The following is a 14,847-nucleotide window of genomic DNA, read 5'->3' as shown; positions in this document are numbered from 1 at the left end:
GAGGAAGTAAAAGAAAGACTGGGGCTTGTAGTGGGCGACGTCTAGGCAGTCTTGAGCCAATTGCTTCTGGTCTTTGGTTATGACTGGCAGTTACTCAGACGAATAAAGCCCGCCCTAGCTGGGTGACAGGACGTATGGAGTTGTTACCAATCCCGTGGCATCGTAGACTAACTGTGACTGTGTCAGCCTATAGTCATTGTGTAAGGGCGGAGCCGCGTAACCATCTTTCCGCCCCCCGCCTTTTGGACCAATCCTTCCTTCCGATTCTGTATGATTGGCAGGCACTCAGGCCAATAGTGATTAGAAAACTTTGAAGCCTGTCCAAAGACCGTGGGCCGGAGGAGGTTTCTCGTTTCTCGGGGCGTTTGTATGTGTGTTTCAGGGGACTAAGGGGTACGCGGGGGACGAAAGAGTACCGGCCATGGCAGCAGCGGAGGAGGAGGACGGGGGCCCCGAAGGGCCAAACCGCGAGCGGGGAGGGGCGGGCGCGACCTTCGAATGTAATATTTGTCTGGAGACTGCTCGGGAAGCTGTGGTCAGTGTGTGTGGCCACCTGTACTGGTGAGAATCTAAGGGGGCAAAAATAAGTGGGGCTCACATCTATCCTGGGGAGGTTGGGCTGGGGGTGCCACAGTCATACAGGCAATCGGAGGGCACATTTTCATAGGTGAGGCCTGAGTGGGGCTTCTTGCGTCTTTTGGGGTATGTGTGGGTGAGAGGGTCACGTCTGTATAGAGGAGACCCGTGGAAAGTCGTAGGAACTAGGCGCCAACTAGTGTGTTAAGAAGAAATGGGGCGCAGGAGGTGGGCACCGCACGTCTGTGCAGGTGAGACCCGAGCCACCTTACCTCTGGAAATTGAGGGGTCTTAGCTGTACAGTTGGGAACAGATTAGAGTGCAAGGTTAGGGGAGATCTAGAGAACGTGGGATCACATTCAGATGAGTTGTGTCAAGGGGTGGTATGAGAAACCTGCGGACAAGAGCACTGTGGAGGAGCGGCCCCCAAAGATTAAGGAATTGTGGAAGTAAGGTCTTTATTGAGCATAGGAGATAGGAAAAGTAGTGGGAGAAGGTAGGTGCTGGTAAAGGGGATTTGCTTGGGGAGTTATGGTGGCAAGAATGAGACGAGGGCTGAAAGGAGCTTGGAAAGGGGTGGTTGAAGAAAACTGGAAATTAAATTGAAAAGCAGAGAAGGAAGGGGTGAGGATTTGTATATGTATGGGATGTGGGGGGTGTGGCGGGGGAGAGGAGAGAAGTGAGGATTGAGCCTGTTGAGAATGGATGTAGCTTTGGAAGGTTAGAGAAGCAGGATGGCCAAATTGGCTGGCATGGTAGGAGTTGTGGAAAATATGAAAAGAAACAGCAGGTAATACCTGGTAACAGCGAGGTGGGACTCTGAGGTTGGGTAGGTATCTCTTTTGTGTTTGGTTTCAACTGGTTTGACCTTTCTTTTCCCCCTTGCAGTTGGCCCTGTCTTCATCAGGTGCGTACTCAGAGGAGATGAAGAGGGAAATGGGGAGGTCTGAGGAGCTGGAAGAACCCTTCTGTGTACTGGAAACCACATTTTTTTCCCCCAGTGGCTGGAGACACGGCCAGAGCGGCAAGAGTGCCCAGTGTGCAAAGCTGGGATCAGCAGAGAAAATGTTGTCCCTCTCTATGGGCGAGGGAGCCAGAAGCCCCAGGATCCCAGGTAAGAGAGGGGAGGTGGTACTGAAGGATAGTGGACACTTCTGTCGGGGGAGTGGGGTGTAGAAGAGGAGGGAATATTGATAGTCCCTCTCCTCTTCCTCAGATTGAAAACCCCACCCCGCCCCCAGGGCCAGCGACCCGCTCCGGAGAGCAGAGGGGTGAGTCTTGTCTGATTTGTATTCCTTCCTTGCCAAAGACTTGCCTCGTTCCCCACTGACCTTCTCCGCCTCCCTAGGGATTCCAGCCATTTGGCGATACTGGGGGCTTTCACTTCTCATTTGGTGTTGGTGCTTTTCCCTTTGGCTTTTTCACCACCGTCTTCAATACCCATGAACCGTTCCGTCGGGGTACAGGTAAGCGTCTGCCCTCAACTGCTACCAGCAAGTCCTCTGAATCCCCTGGCCTATGAGTGGATACTTCTTTCACAGCTCTCTTCTCTTCCACAGGTGTGGATCTGGGACAGGGTCACCCGGCCTCCAGCTGGCAGGACTCCCTCTTCCTGTTTCTCGCCATCTTCTTCTTTTTCTGGCTGCTCAGTATTTGAGCCGTGTCTCCTTCCTGCCCACCACCAGCCAGAGGAGAATCAGTATTGGGGGTCCCTGCTGACCCTTCCTTACTCCTGGACCCTCCCCCCCACAGGCCCTTCATTTCTGTTGGCTAAAGCCAACCCTGGCCACTTTCCACAAGGATGTGCGGAGGAAGAGTGACATCTGTGCATAGGCTGGGAGAACCTGTGCTCTGAACTGCTCCCTCAGTAGCGTCATAACTCTCAGCTCTGGGAGAGGAGGGTGGACTAAAGACAGTGTCTGTCTCTCCTCTCTCCTGATCCTTTGCTTTCCACCATATTTCTTGATTTGATGTTGAAAGGTGGGCAAGGCTTCCTCTGACTCTTCTCCCATGTTCCCCTTGATTTAATTTAATTTTTCTCTCCCCAGTGTCTAATGTGGGTCCTGACTCTCAAGTGCTTCCCTCCCCTCACTACCTCCTTTATGATAAATTCAATAAACATGGTAAGATGTATTCACTCTGCCTACCTTTGTCCGTCCCTCCTTCAGGACAGGAGCATCTGCTCCCCAGCTTGAGCAGATATTGGTGTGGTGTGGGGAAGCATGGGGGAGAGGGCATCACACAGCACACAACAGCAAATGTGGCAGGTGTTTACTCATCACTTTTTGTGGGAGGCTCTGGTTGTGGAAGAAAGTTTGGGAGACGTGGGCTGGAGATTATACAGAGGAGAACTGGCCTGGGGCCAGAACAGAGTGTGGGAAAAGAAAAGGGGCTGATGGATCGGGTCTGGCCGTGGGCTCCTCAAGGCCCTCCTGTGCTGCTCTCTGCCGCCTCGGGCTCCTCTGGCTGGTTCAGTTCCGCTCTCTCCTCCTCTTCCTCCTCCTGGTTTTCCGGGACCTTCCTGGGGAGGAGGATTGGGGAGAATTCTGCACATGGTTTCTAGCACGCCATCATTTCTTACCCCACACCTCTGCTTCCTGCCTGGAAGTTCTCAGTCTGAGGTGTCTGGCTTCCTCCACTCACCTCTCCTGTCCTTTGCGTTGCCGCCTTCGATGCCACACGATGACCCCAATGAGCAGGGCGACTGTCCCCAGGCCTCCCAGGATCCCCAGGGTCAGGGCTAGGGTTTCCAGCCCCGGCCCTTCCACAGAGCCTGTATGGAGATGGGGATAACTGAGGGCATGGCCCCACCACTCATAGTTGTTTTCTGGTTGACCCCCTCAGTCCTGTTGAGGTCTGTCTGCTTCTCTTTGACTTTATCCAACCCCCTCACCTGCAGTCGTCCCCTCCTCGCCTGTTTCTGGAAAACAAAGAAGGGAAGGCTTCAGTTTGGAAGCGAGGTATTTAGTGGGAACCCCAGTGAGTCCCTTAAAGAGACAGGCTGTTCTCTTGGGTTGTGTCGGACAGAGGAGGCCTGGGTGTGGCTGCACTGAGGGAGGGGTAGGGTGGCTCTTGGGGACAGTGCTAGTGTAGGATGGGGAACTGGGGCCTGCACTGTCCCTCAGCCAGCCTCAGGGTTGGCCTGGGATTCAGAGGAAGGTCTCACCGATGATGCTGACGCTGACAGCACGGCTCTCCTGGGGCCCATGGCTGGGATGGGTGGCCACACAACTGTAGGTTCCCTGGTCCTCAGGCCCTACCTCTGGGAGGAGCAGCATGGGGCCAGGGGGAAGGGGCAGGGGCCTGCCCTGGTGGGGGAAGGAGGGATAGGAGACTATTAAACCCCCTGTCCACACATCCCATACTTCTGTCCTCGCCTCCACATCCTCAGATACCCTTGTACCTCCTTGCCTGCCTCTCCATGAACCCCCTGCCCTCCGAATTGCCAATTATGTATCTTGCTACCTGCCAGCCCCCTCTCAGGTCACTCACATCCTTGATCCAGTGGATTTGAGGTGGGGGCTGGGCGGGGGCTTCACAGGTCAAGGTCACAGTACCACCAGGAGCTACTGCTCCCCCTTCTGGCTCTACCACCAACTGGACTTCCTTCAGTGGCACAGCGTCTGGGGGTGGGAAGGCGATGGGGTTGAGAGTCCTACCTGTGTGTGGTCCCAGTGGCCACAGGCTGAACCCTTCCCTTCCTGAGGGTCATACATTCTGACATGTGCTCACCCACGTTGGGGCCCTCCCCACCTCGGCGCTCACTCCAGACCCTGAGCTGGATGGGGGCCGTGTGCAGGGCTCGGCGCCGGGGAAGGCCAGGGGTGAAGCTACAGGAGAAGGTGGGGTGGAGAGCTCCTCCCCGAGCTGGGGTCACCATCAGCTCCGAATGGAGCGTGAAAAGCCCTGTCTTTGGGTGTCTCTTGGTCTCTTCCTTCACTGACACTCCTGTGGTGGGGGGGAAGACAAGGTGAGACATTCCAGGGTGGGTGTGGGAGAGGGCTCAGAAAGAAGGCAGCTGGGAGGGGAGACGCTGGGACTCACCTTTGCCATCAGGAATCAGAGTTTTCCCATCCAAGAGCCAGTTAAGAGTCCCTGCAGGGTAGCCCCCCTCGGACACACATGTCCCCACCTGGGGAAAAATCAACTTCATCATCTCTGGAAATAAGAGAATCCAGTTGCTCAGATGGTAAAGAATCTGCCTGCAATGTGGAAGACCCGGGTTTGATTCCTAGGTCAGGAAGATCCCCTGGAGAAGGAACTGGCAAGCCACTCCAGTATTCTTGCCCTGAGTATCCCATGGATAGAGGAGCCTGGCGGGCTACAGTCCATGGGGTCACAAAGAGTCAGACACAACTGAGTGATACATACACACACACACACACACACAGAGCTACACTCCCCTCCCATCCTCAGGACCCCTTTCCACGTCTCCCCTTTTCATCCTCTACCTTATTGGGGACACCAGCCATGAGTTCAGAGGCAGGATCAACAATTTCTGGCTTCCCAGGAATCTCTGAAGGAGGGAAAATTCCTATCAGAGGCCACAGCTTTGAAGATTCTCACACCCTGGGTGTGGGAATGGGGGCAGCTGAAGTCAAGTTCTCCCAGGCCAGGGCCAAGGAGTCAAGGGCTGGGGTCGAAGGCTTTTCCTTAGATGAGAGGTGGGTGGTGAAGAGGTCCTGGGAACCCTTACGATAGACTCGGACTCGGTAGTTAGACTTGGTCTCCTTTCCGCTCCGGCTCGTTGCCCGGCACCGGAAAGTCCCCTCATCCTGGATCCCAACAGCCGGCAGGAGGAGGGAGCCGTTGGGGAGGACCCGAGCCACGCTATCCCAGGGGTCTCCCTGGGGAGACAGGACTTTCCAAGCTTCTGTCCGGCCTGTGTTCTGGGGGCAGAGGAGAGGGGCCTCAACAGTGCAGGCCCTTTGGGAAAGGACTGATGAAGAAGGGAGGTGGGCAGGAGGGGGCGCGAATCTCACTGGCGTCCCCAGAAGTGGAGAGACAGGAGCCCCACTTACCAGTTTCCATTCCAGCTGCTGGGGTGGTTTCTTGGGGGCTCCCTTGCAGTTCAGCACCAGTGGCTTCCCGATCCGGGCTGTGATGTTTTGGTCCCCCATGACTGTCCCTGGGAGACAGCACCATGATGGAGGGCAGGGAGATGGCAGCTAGCAAGACTAGAACAGGGAGGATGAGGGAGACTGGAAAGCGGCACCCAGGTTCCTGCAAAGCTGGGGGGGAGATTTGGGGACAGGGCGGGGTGCCTTCTGCGGGGAGGGTTGTGGCAGGGGAGTGGCTCACCCCACAGACTGAGGACTAGCATCCAGGCTCCGACCACTGCCCCTGCTGCCATCCTGCTTCCTTCCCAGGCTCCTGGCTCTGTCTGCCCCTTGCTGCTGTGGCCACCACCCTAGGTGGGGCTTGTACCCTCTCCCCTGCCCCCATCTCCCCCGTCCTGTCTCGTCACAGGGAATGCTAGGAATTCAAATTCAAGAGTCCTTCAGGTACTAGGAGAAACAATTGTCACCCCACCCCAGGGCACTGCCAGCCTCTGGGCACAGTCACATCCATGGGGGGGGTGGGGAGTGCATCTCCTAGGGTCTCTCACCCCTCAGGACCCCCAACCTATTCCACCAGTCCACTGAAGGCTACTGGATGACTAAGCAAGGTTGCCAGGCAACGGGGTTCAGGCCTGGCTGTTTCCCAGGAGGCGGGGGTGAAACCTAGGGCCTGGGTGGTGAGGGAAAGACTGGAAGACCTGGGTGGGGCGGGGATTGGGGAGCACCTATTTAGGGTTTTCTGAGAAAGAAAAAAATTTTTTTTCTGGGGTTTTTCATATTTTTTAAAAGAATTCTCAACTAAACCCAGGAAAAAAAGAAATTTCTTTATTTAAAACTGTGGTTGTTTTTTTTTTCTGTGAAACTACAAGTTTACAAGTGAGGAGAGAACTGCCCTCAGCCCATGCCTCCCACCCCCACCCATCACACTCCCAACCTGCCCCCCAATCCTGCCTGGATCTTTGACGGGAGGGGTTCCCCACTGTGACAGTCTTATAAATGCCTGAGGATGTTTGAGGGGTTCAGATGGTAGGGTTCAGGGCCCAGGGTTGGGGATGGAGATTTTACCTTCCCTCATAACCTGGCTCTTTGCAGCCTCTTTCCTCTCTCCCCCAACCCTCTTGATTTTGGACTGAGAAAAAAAGATACCTCATATCTGGGGAAACTGAGGGCAATACACACACAAACACCCCAACCCATATTTAACATATTTGGCAATAACCCCCTCCCCATTCTTCCTCCTCCAATCTTTAAATAATAGTTTAAAAAAAAAGGATTTTCGATGTGTCATTTGCTCACAATTACTGAGTCCAGCCCTGCCCAAGGGATGTAGGAAGAAGGGGGATAGGCCGACAGAGCAAGACCGACTGCCTCCATGCTCAGTGCAGCAGAAAGCTGCCCACATGAGCAAAGGACACCTAAGTGACTTTATAAGCAAAGGAGAACACCTAAGTGATTGTGTGTGTGTGGGGGGGGGGGGGGGAAGCAGGCTTGATGCCCTGTTAAATGTTACTTCTCGATGGACAGGACTGGAGCCAGGCAGGCCTATTTGTTCCCCTTTCTCTTATCATGACCCCTTTGGCTATTACCCCTAATATGGGAAAGCAACTTAAAAAAAAAAAACAAAAACACATTATTTATAAAAACATCTACTTCCCCAAACTAAATTAAAAATTAAGAACCACCACCACCACCAACAAAAACTCCCAAAATAAGAATTAAAAAAACTACAGATGGAACCCCGGGATAATTTTTCTTTCCTTAAAAAAAAAAAAATTCAACCCCAAAGCCCAGTCAACAATTCCCTAAAGTAGCAGAAACTCCCTCCGAGGTAGATATCTGAGTCAGACACTCTCGTCCACCGAGCGATTCTATTGGTTTAAGATGAGCTGCGTATGAGGTAATAAAAGCCGTCTGGAGGGGCAGGAGGTGGGGGGGGACAGGGGGCGTGGCCCATGTCCTCTGTCCAGAAGTCATGTCCCCATTTTTGGCATCTCTGGTTGGGCAGGGCTGGCGTCTCCACAGATCCCAGAGCAGATAAGTGGGGTGGGGGAGGTAAGAGTGGGGGAGCCCACAGAGAGACAGAGAGAGAGAAACAGAACAGTTGTCGGTGTGTTTATGAGAAAGGAGAGGAAAGATCTGAAAAATAGGGTGTGTGTGTTTCTGAGAGAGAGAAAGGGGGAGAAAAAAAAGAAAGAAAAAAGGGGTAGACAGACCCCACTCTCCCCTGAGGGGACCCCATCTTCCCTGCCATGTCGTCGGCACCCCCAGCACTGACAGAATCTGGCCGGGGAGGGGACGGCCCCATCTGGCCTTCTCTTGTCTTGTGCTTCTCCCGTGTTTGGGTCTTCTCCGGATGCCTGTGTCCTCTTCAAGAGTTGCCTTGTGAGCCCCCACCCCTGTGGCCCTGAGGGGCAAGATCAGTTGGAAGTGTCCGAATGAACGCTCCCTGGTCCCTCTGTCGGGGATGTCACTGAGGACGGGGTCACAGCCTCCTGCCAGCCGCCATTTGCCTGGGAAAAAAAGAGACAGACAGCTGGGGTGGGGCTTTGAGAAACCCAGCACAGGGGCCAGCGCTGCGAGGGAAAAGGCCTCCCCACCCCCATCCCCTGAGGAGAGGGGCTTCAGGGGCATACTCACCCTCATTTCCCGAGGGCTATACATCTGGCTTCCCCCGAGGTTATCCCCGTAGCCCCCTGGCCCCATTGAGTGTCGGAGTGATTCCACCTGCAGGCAACAGGGGAGGACACGACACAGTGAGAGGCCTTGGAAGAGAAGACTTTCATATCCAAAAGTAGGGGAACCGAGTTTGAAAAAGCCCTACTCAAGGCGCGATGGACCACCTGACCTGGGAGGCAGAGTAGGAATCTCCGTTGAGCCCGGGCATCCCCAGAAACATGTCACCGGATCCTGAGAGATTGAAAGAGCCACCAGAGCCTTGGGGGAGCAGAGGGGGAAGTAGGGAAGAGTGTAACAGAGCCTGTGATGGCAGATGGGAGATTCCCCACAGCTCTCAGTTTTCAGGAAGTGCCCTGGACTAGCTTGGTGGAGGCGTACCACCATACCCAAATTATCCACAAGACAACATGGCAACACTCAGAAGGAGCGGGCTGTTTCTGAGCCTCCCCTGGCCACTTACTGGAAGAAAGGCAGAAATAACTTCACTGGAGTGGCCTCAGCCCCCCGATATCCCCACCCATCTGACCAGCTTGGTTCCTCTCACCCCAGAAGGCCCCCTCTTTCTACTCTGATCCTGCCTAGACAAGAAGTGGGACAAAAGCAGGAAGCGTGCAGAACAGTCAGCCAGGGTGGCAGTGGGATCCACCTGCGGAGGAAGGGGGTGTCGGGGAGCTGGTGCGGCTGTGACCTCCCTGGGTGACCGACACGGCGGTCTTGACGGCATAAATGTTTGCCTCCTCCTGGAACTTTCCTATGTTTTTCTTATAGCGAATCCGCTTGTTGCCAAACCAGTTGGAGACCTGCGGGGTGGTGGGGTCAGAAAGCAGGGTCAGGTGGGAACCTATTCCTCTGTGAAAACCTTAGTTAGAGCTGTGTGCCCTCCAAACGCCTCCCCGGTACCTGAGAGACAGTGATTCCGCACTTCTTGGCAAGCTCCTCCTTAGCCTCCTCACTAGGGTATGGGTTACTCAGGTGGGAGTAGAAATACTCATTCAGAACCTCCGTGGCCTGTTTGCTGAAGTTACGGCGTTTCCGTCTATAGAGGAAAGAGGGGGTGATGAGGAGGGTGTTGGTGTCTTGGCCGGGCCATCCTGTCGATTCACTTCACAGGGCGCCAATGTCATGGAGCAGACTGTTGTGCTGTGCAACATGGAGGCCTGAGGCGTGGGGAAAAATGGGAAGGAGCTGAGTGCTGGGGGCCGGTTGGGGGCCCTGGGCCCCACCTGGCGTCCAGGAAGCGGGAACGTAGGATCATGACGGCCTCGCAGGTGCTCTGCTTGAGTTGCATCTGGATGGCGCTGAACTTCCGGTGGATGATGCTCACCATGCGCTCCATCTCCTTGGGTGCCACGGGCCGCGTGCGGCTCTGCTCCCTCAGCAGGTTCATGACGTGGGTTGTGAACTCGTTACACGCCTGCAGTGGGGGCCCGAGGCTTGGTGAGCAGGAGCCCTTTGGCCCTGGGCATCGCCCTTAACGGCCTCTCCCTCCACCCACTCTGGCTTCTTCTCCTCACCTGCTCATATTTCTCCAGCTCCGAGTGGTAAATGTGGCGGATCTGGGCAAGTTTGCTGCGATAGTCCGAGTGTTCGATGGAGTTGTCAGGGGACACTCCGCCCCCGGAGGCTGCAGCTGCTGCCGCTGCAGCTGCTGAGCCACCCCCTTTCTCAGGCCCAGCCACACCCTCTGCCAGAAGCATGTTGTCCAAGCGCATCAGCTGTGGATCCACAGGCTCCTCCTCTTGGGAGCTTCGAATGCTGAGGCCTAGCGTGCAGGCGAGTGGACTTAGGGACCCCACACCCCAGCTCTCAGCCCTCCTGGAGACCCAAGTCTCCAGGTGTGGGTTCCCACCCAAGCCCCCCTTAGCAATCTTCCTGACCCACACTTTCCTCAGGGCCCCAAGTTGTCAAACTCTTAGCCTAAGTTCCACAGGGAACCAGGGTTCTGTCCCCAGAGTTGAGGAATCGGAGGAGGGAACTCACGTACCAGTTTTCTCCTTGATTTCACACAGGACGCTAAAGAGAGCAGGCTTCATGCGGTGGCAGTTTAGGGCGTGTTTCCTTGGGGAACGGGAGAGAAAAGTTGAGAGGCTATGGAATTGCCAAGGGGGAAAAACAACCACAGGACGACACACCCACAAGGGTAAGAGAGGGGAGCTTGGGAATAGGGAGGTGGTGGGTCAATCTGTGGCAAGAAAAAGCAAGGCTGGGGGCCGAATGAAGTCTGGGGGGTTCTTAGGAAGAGTTCAGCTTCCATGCAGAGACAAGGTGAAGCTGCCCGGCTTTGGCTGGAAGGAGGGAAGGTGCCGCGAGCTAAAGGCACCATGGCCAGGTGGGGACTGTGGGAGACGGTCTAGAAAGGTACAGAAGAGGATGTGGGAATGACTGCAGAAATAAGAGTGACTAGGTAGATTTCAGAGGAAGACAGGAGGAGGCCGAGGAGAAGGAGGAGGAGATCAGAGTTTGAGGTGCCCGAGGGGGTGAGGGGTGCTGAGCTGAAGTGGGGAGTTCAGTATAGAGATGTGTGAAGGGTCCTGGGACTGAGCAGGGCTCCTAGTGTCCACTGAGCAGGGGCGAAGGGTGCCCGAGGACCTAGGAGGCTAGGCCCTGGGTGGAGAGAAATGGTCGGAGCCCTGGGGAGGGGTCTGGAGAGCCCTAGGAAGAGGGTGGGCTGGAGAGTTAGGGGAGCAGACAGCACAGCAGGTTTTCAGTCTGGGAGTCAGAAGGGGTCTCTGGAGATGGAAGGATGTGGGGTGGTTAGGGAGAGGTGGGGGGGTAAGACCACCTAGGGTTCCCCTTTTCTAAGGTTTCAGGGACTGGGGGGTGAAGGGAGGTTTGAGAGGGATCACTTATCTTGGGGCTCCCGGGAGTAAGGAGAGGAGAGCTGTAGTATCCTGGGGAGGGTCCTGAGTTGGGGGCTCCCAGAAGGTTCAGAGCTTGTGAACCGGGCTTCTGCTGGGTCTGTGTGGGGTCCCGGGTTGGGGGCACTCACTTGGCCTGGGCCTCATCCAGGCTCTGGTCGGTGATGGTCATTATCTGCTGCAGAATGTCCCCGATGTCTTGCTTCCCTCGGCCTCCCGGGACCCCCCCGCTACCCCCACCGGGGTCTCCGCCACCGGGAGGTTCGCCAGGGCCCCCAGGCTCCCCACCCACCAATCCAAGGGCCCCCCGGCCCCCGCCTGGAGGGGGCGGCCCCAGCAGCCGCTCGTCCATAGTTGGGGGGGGCCCTGAGGCCCCCTCCCTGCTCCGCCCCTCCCCCGCGCCTGGTTACTTCCCCCCCAAACTCGCTGGGGCCGCTGCTCCCTCCGCCCCAACCCCCGCCCGTCTCTCCGGCTCCCGGCTCTCCCGGGGGTTCACCCCGGCCCTGAAGGGAGACCTGGGGTACCGTCTGGGCCCCCCACAGGAGACCCCGGCCCCCGGCGGCGGAGAAAATGGAGCCGGAGAGAGAGAGGAGGCCCAAGCGGGGGTGTGTGTGAGAGAGAGAGGGAGGAGGGAGGAGGGAGGAGGGGGGAGCGAGGGAGGGAGGTTGGGGGAGGGAAGCCGGGGAGGAAGAGGAGGGGAGAAGGGAGGAGGAACAGGGAGGAGCTGGGGGCGGAGAGAGACGCACAGAAACAGAGGAACTGAGACCGAGTGGAGGAGGGGACGAGGGCGGAGACTAGCCCGTGGGGAAAATAAGGGAAGGGCCCAGGGGCTGGACTTCTGTGGCCTTGAAGCGGGGGCGTGTTGGAGGCTGGGGGTCCTTCTACCCGGGTTCTAAATCCGGGATCAAGCTGATGAGGACCCTGGCCGCTGGAATGCCTGGGTTCACAGACAGCTTAGTTCATATTTCTTATCCTAATGACTCCCCTCCCTGTTCTACTTAATTAAAACCAGGAGAGGGGGGCTGGGGGGGATAATTAGGGAGGTCTCCAGCCGCTGCTTAATGAGCCAGTAATTAACCAGCCAGGGAGGGGAGCTGGCCTCTGGCCAGACTCGGGAGAGCGGGCAGCCTCCGGCCTCACCTTCCTACCCTCCACCCGGCCACCCCAGACACCAGTCTTGAGTCCAGAGGGGGATCACATTTATTCATATAACCAAACATCAGACAGTTCAGAACAGCAGTGGGGAGGGAGGGTGGGCAGGGCTAAATGTCCTTTCACAGCCTGTAGGCCCCTCAGTCCTGGGGCTAGGGGGTGCGGGTGATGGAGATGTGAGAATGGTCTTTATGTCTTTTCCGGGCCCTCTCTTCCTTTCTTCTTATTGGGAAGGAGGGTGGAATTCCCAGGTCAAAACCTTGGGAGATTTGCCGTTCTTTGGGAGATGGAGGACAGAGCCCTGAGATCCCACCTGGTAGCTTGACTACTGGGGTTGTCCCCACAGCTCAGGATGGAGACTCTCAGGCACTCCCTGAGATCAGAAGAGAGGGTGAGGTGTCCCACTGAGGCTGGGATCCTCTCATAGCCTCATAACACACTTGGTTATGGCGGGAGTTATTATCCATCCTACCTTGGCTATTCCTAGGCTTTGAGACTTTCACCTGCTCCACTTCCCAGGAAAGGTGGATGAGGGTGATGAATATTGAGATTTATGCTGGGTCTTCCAGTCTCTGGTGCTCCTCCCTGGCAGGGGTGAGGGCATGCAGTGGGGCTGCCCAGCTTTTGAGCCCCAGGAATGCAGAGGGGCTGGTGGGGGGCTCAAGTCTCAGCAGGTGTGTGTGGGGGGCCGGGACCTTTGCTCCTCCATTCGACCCCCACCCTGAACTCTCAGCAGCAACTCCAGGAGCTCCTGCCCCCCTGGGGGTAGGGGAGGCTCTGACCGCTGGGCTTCCATCCGCTGGCACTGGAGGAGTGGAGGAAGGGGAGGTTGATGGTGAGGTTTTAAGAGGAGCAGACCTTGAAAGGAGCCAGGGCTGGTGTGAGGGGCATAGAGGACACCAGTGATGTGGGATAGGGAGAGTAGGACCTGGCGAGGGGGAAGATGCCTGGGGAGAATGAGCGGTAGGACCCAAGAGAGAAAAGGGGCCAGAACCAAGAAGCCTGGATCTTGCCTTCTGCGGGGAGGGGTGGGGATTGTCTCACCTGGTGACTGAGGATGGTGCTGTAGAGCTGTTCTCTGTCCTCAAGAGGCCGGGGCAGGGCTCGACCTAGGCTTAGGGGGTTCTTGGGGGGATGGAAGGTGGCTCTCTGCTCCTCTAGGCGGCGGGACTGGGCCTCTGCCACCAGGTCCAGAAGGAGCTCGGTCTGCAGGGAGAGCAGGGAGGCCGAGCGGGGCCCCAGGGCTGGGGAGAGGAGGCATGGGCTCAGATCCAGAGAGGTTGGCAAAAGGAGTGGTGGGTGTGTGTGTGTTGGGGGTGTCAGGGCTACCAGGGTGTGATGGAGAGTTGGAGGGGGTGGGGAGAGAGCCCCTGATGGAGTGGGCCTTGGTAATAGGATCAGGAAAGAAGTGGGTACCAGGTTAGGGAGCTCCCCAGAGCGGGGCTGGGGGTACCTGTAGGGCGAGTCCCTGGAGGAGGAGGGGACGGAGGGGCAGACCTCCAAGGCCGAGTGCTGGAGCTCGCGGGGGGCCAGCCATGCTCATCCTGATGGGGACCCTGATGCTGAGAGACATCCGTTCCGGTCAAGTAGGGGTGGGGTGGGCAGAGGGCTAGGCCAGCAGCCCATTTCCTCTCTGTGTCTCTGTTCCTGCCTCAGTATGCCCAAACCCATCCAAGTCCCCTGAGTACACCATTACTCAGTCTCTGCCCCAGGTCCTCTCACCTCTCTCTCCCCCAGTGTCAGCCTCCCCAACCCGGTGCCGAGCTCACCTGCTCACCATCCTCTTCTTCCTGGGGTCTCTCAGCCTCCATACCCTGGAGGGGAGAAACCGATGGGGGAGGGGGTAGCTGGGATTTGGGAGGAGGACCGGAACCCTGAGTTCCTGAGGGGAGTAGGGGCCGAAAGGGGTGGGGGTGAGCCGGGGGCTGGATGCCTGGGTACTGAGCAGGAAGCTGGGTTCCTGGTCAGCCCCCCCACGGGCCCCGCCCATCCCTGTCAACTTCCTCCAGTTCTCTTTTCCCACCCAAACTGCTGGCTTGACTTCTCTTGCCCCAGGGGAGCAGAGAGACTGGGAAAAGCTCCTCCAGCTGCAGTAGTGGTGGGGGTTCAGAATGGGAAAGGATTTTTGGCTTTCCCATCTCCAGAGCCTCAGTAGCCCCCTAAACCCCAGCTGTGTTCCCTCCACCCCCCTCCTCCCCTTCACTTCTGTCAACACAGGAACTAGCTACAAAGGAAGTGGTTTCACTCTTCAGAATCCCCCCCCAACCCCCCCACCCCCAACCCCAGGTGCCTTCTCTAAGAAGGACCCACTGCCTGCTTCCCAGCTTCCCTGACTTCCTGGGATGGGGAGGAGCATGTTTCCAGTGGGAAGACAGATCCAAGGATGCCAGGTCCTCAAACATACATACATTCCTAGCACTGTGTTCAAATATGGGTTGAGTACTTACCATTGCCCTATAGGTGCTTACAGTCTATTCAGGGCACAAAATAAGCACCAAATGTAAGCCACGAAGGGAAAGCTTTCC

General features: G+C 56.7%; 3 protein-coding genes across 7 annotated transcripts; 1 reads left to right on the top strand and 2 right to left on the bottom strand.

Moving 5' to 3' along the window:
* Nucleotides 1–319: 319 nt before the first annotated feature.
* On the top strand, nt 320–2,713 carry RNF5 (ring finger protein 5). 2 transcript variants are annotated; one of them, XM_086369191.1, is made up of 6 exons: nt 320–561; nt 1,465–1,483; nt 1,578–1,690; nt 1,793–1,847; nt 1,925–2,042; nt 2,136–2,713. In XM_086369191.1, the coding sequence occupies exons 1-6, from the start codon at nt 422–424 to the stop codon at nt 2,231–2,233; spliced, it is 543 nt and encodes a 180-aa protein (XP_086225317.1). In that variant the 5' UTR covers nt 320–421; the 3' UTR covers nt 2,234–2,713. The 2 variants fall into 2 exon arrangements, with proteins under 2 accessions (XP_086225317.1, XP_086225316.1); XM_086369190.1 differs by lacking the exon at nt 1,925–2,042.
* Nucleotides 2,410–6,237, bottom strand: AGER (advanced glycosylation end-product specific receptor). 2 transcript variants are annotated; one of them, XM_086369168.1, is made up of 11 exons: nt 5,878–6,237; nt 5,598–5,704; nt 5,273–5,465; nt 5,028–5,092; nt 4,621–4,708; nt 4,309–4,524; nt 4,069–4,199; nt 3,743–3,884; nt 3,470–3,496; nt 3,220–3,349; nt 2,410–3,097 (listed from the first exon to the last, which is right to left on the bottom strand). In XM_086369168.1, exons 1-11 carry the CDS (start codon nt 5,927–5,929, stop codon nt 2,998–3,000), a joined length of 1,251 nt encoding a protein of 416 aa, XP_086225294.1. In that variant the 5' UTR covers nt 5,930–6,237; the 3' UTR covers nt 2,410–2,997. The 2 variants fall into 2 exon arrangements, with proteins under 2 accessions (XP_086225294.1, XP_086225295.1); XM_086369169.1 differs by having other exon boundaries at nt 4,330–4,524; nt 5,878–6,213.
* Nucleotides 6,238–6,439: 202 nt separating this feature from the next.
* On the bottom strand, nt 6,440–14,550 carry LOC147347022 (pre-B-cell leukemia transcription factor 2). Of its 3 annotated transcripts, XM_086369177.1 has the most exons (12): nt 14,092–14,503; nt 13,776–13,884; nt 13,367–13,566; nt 11,302–11,348; nt 10,297–10,370; nt 9,827–10,074; nt 9,536–9,726; nt 9,213–9,348; nt 8,959–9,112; nt 8,482–8,570; nt 8,274–8,360; nt 6,447–8,146 (listed from the first exon to the last, which is right to left on the bottom strand). In XM_086369177.1, the coding sequence occupies exons 1-12, from the start codon at nt 14,131–14,133 to the stop codon at nt 8,054–8,056; spliced, it is 1,470 nt and encodes a 489-aa protein (XP_086225303.1). In that variant the 5' UTR covers nt 14,134–14,503; the 3' UTR covers nt 6,447–8,053. The 3 variants fall into 3 exon arrangements, with proteins under 3 accessions (XP_086225301.1, XP_086225303.1, XP_086225302.1); XM_086369175.1 differs by lacking the exons at nt 8,482–8,570; nt 13,367–13,566; nt 13,776–13,884; nt 14,092–14,503 and having other exon boundaries at nt 6,440–8,146; nt 11,302–12,151; XM_086369176.1 differs by lacking the exons at nt 6,447–8,146; nt 8,274–8,360; nt 8,482–8,570; ... (4 more) ...; nt 10,297–10,370; nt 11,302–11,348 and adding an exon at nt 12,353–13,127 and having other exon boundaries at nt 14,092–14,550.
* Nucleotides 14,551–14,847: the final 297 nt, after the last annotated feature.

This window comes from Bos grunniens, chromosome 23 (genome assembly GCF_055505025.1).
Source record: "Bos grunniens cultivar Pamir isolate PY7600 chromosome 23, Bosgru_T2T1.0, whole genome shotgun sequence".
NCBI classification, from domain to species: Eukaryota; Metazoa; Chordata; class Mammalia; order Artiodactyla; family Bovidae; genus Bos; species Bos grunniens.
This window is presented reverse-complemented; position numbering and strand designations above follow the sequence as displayed.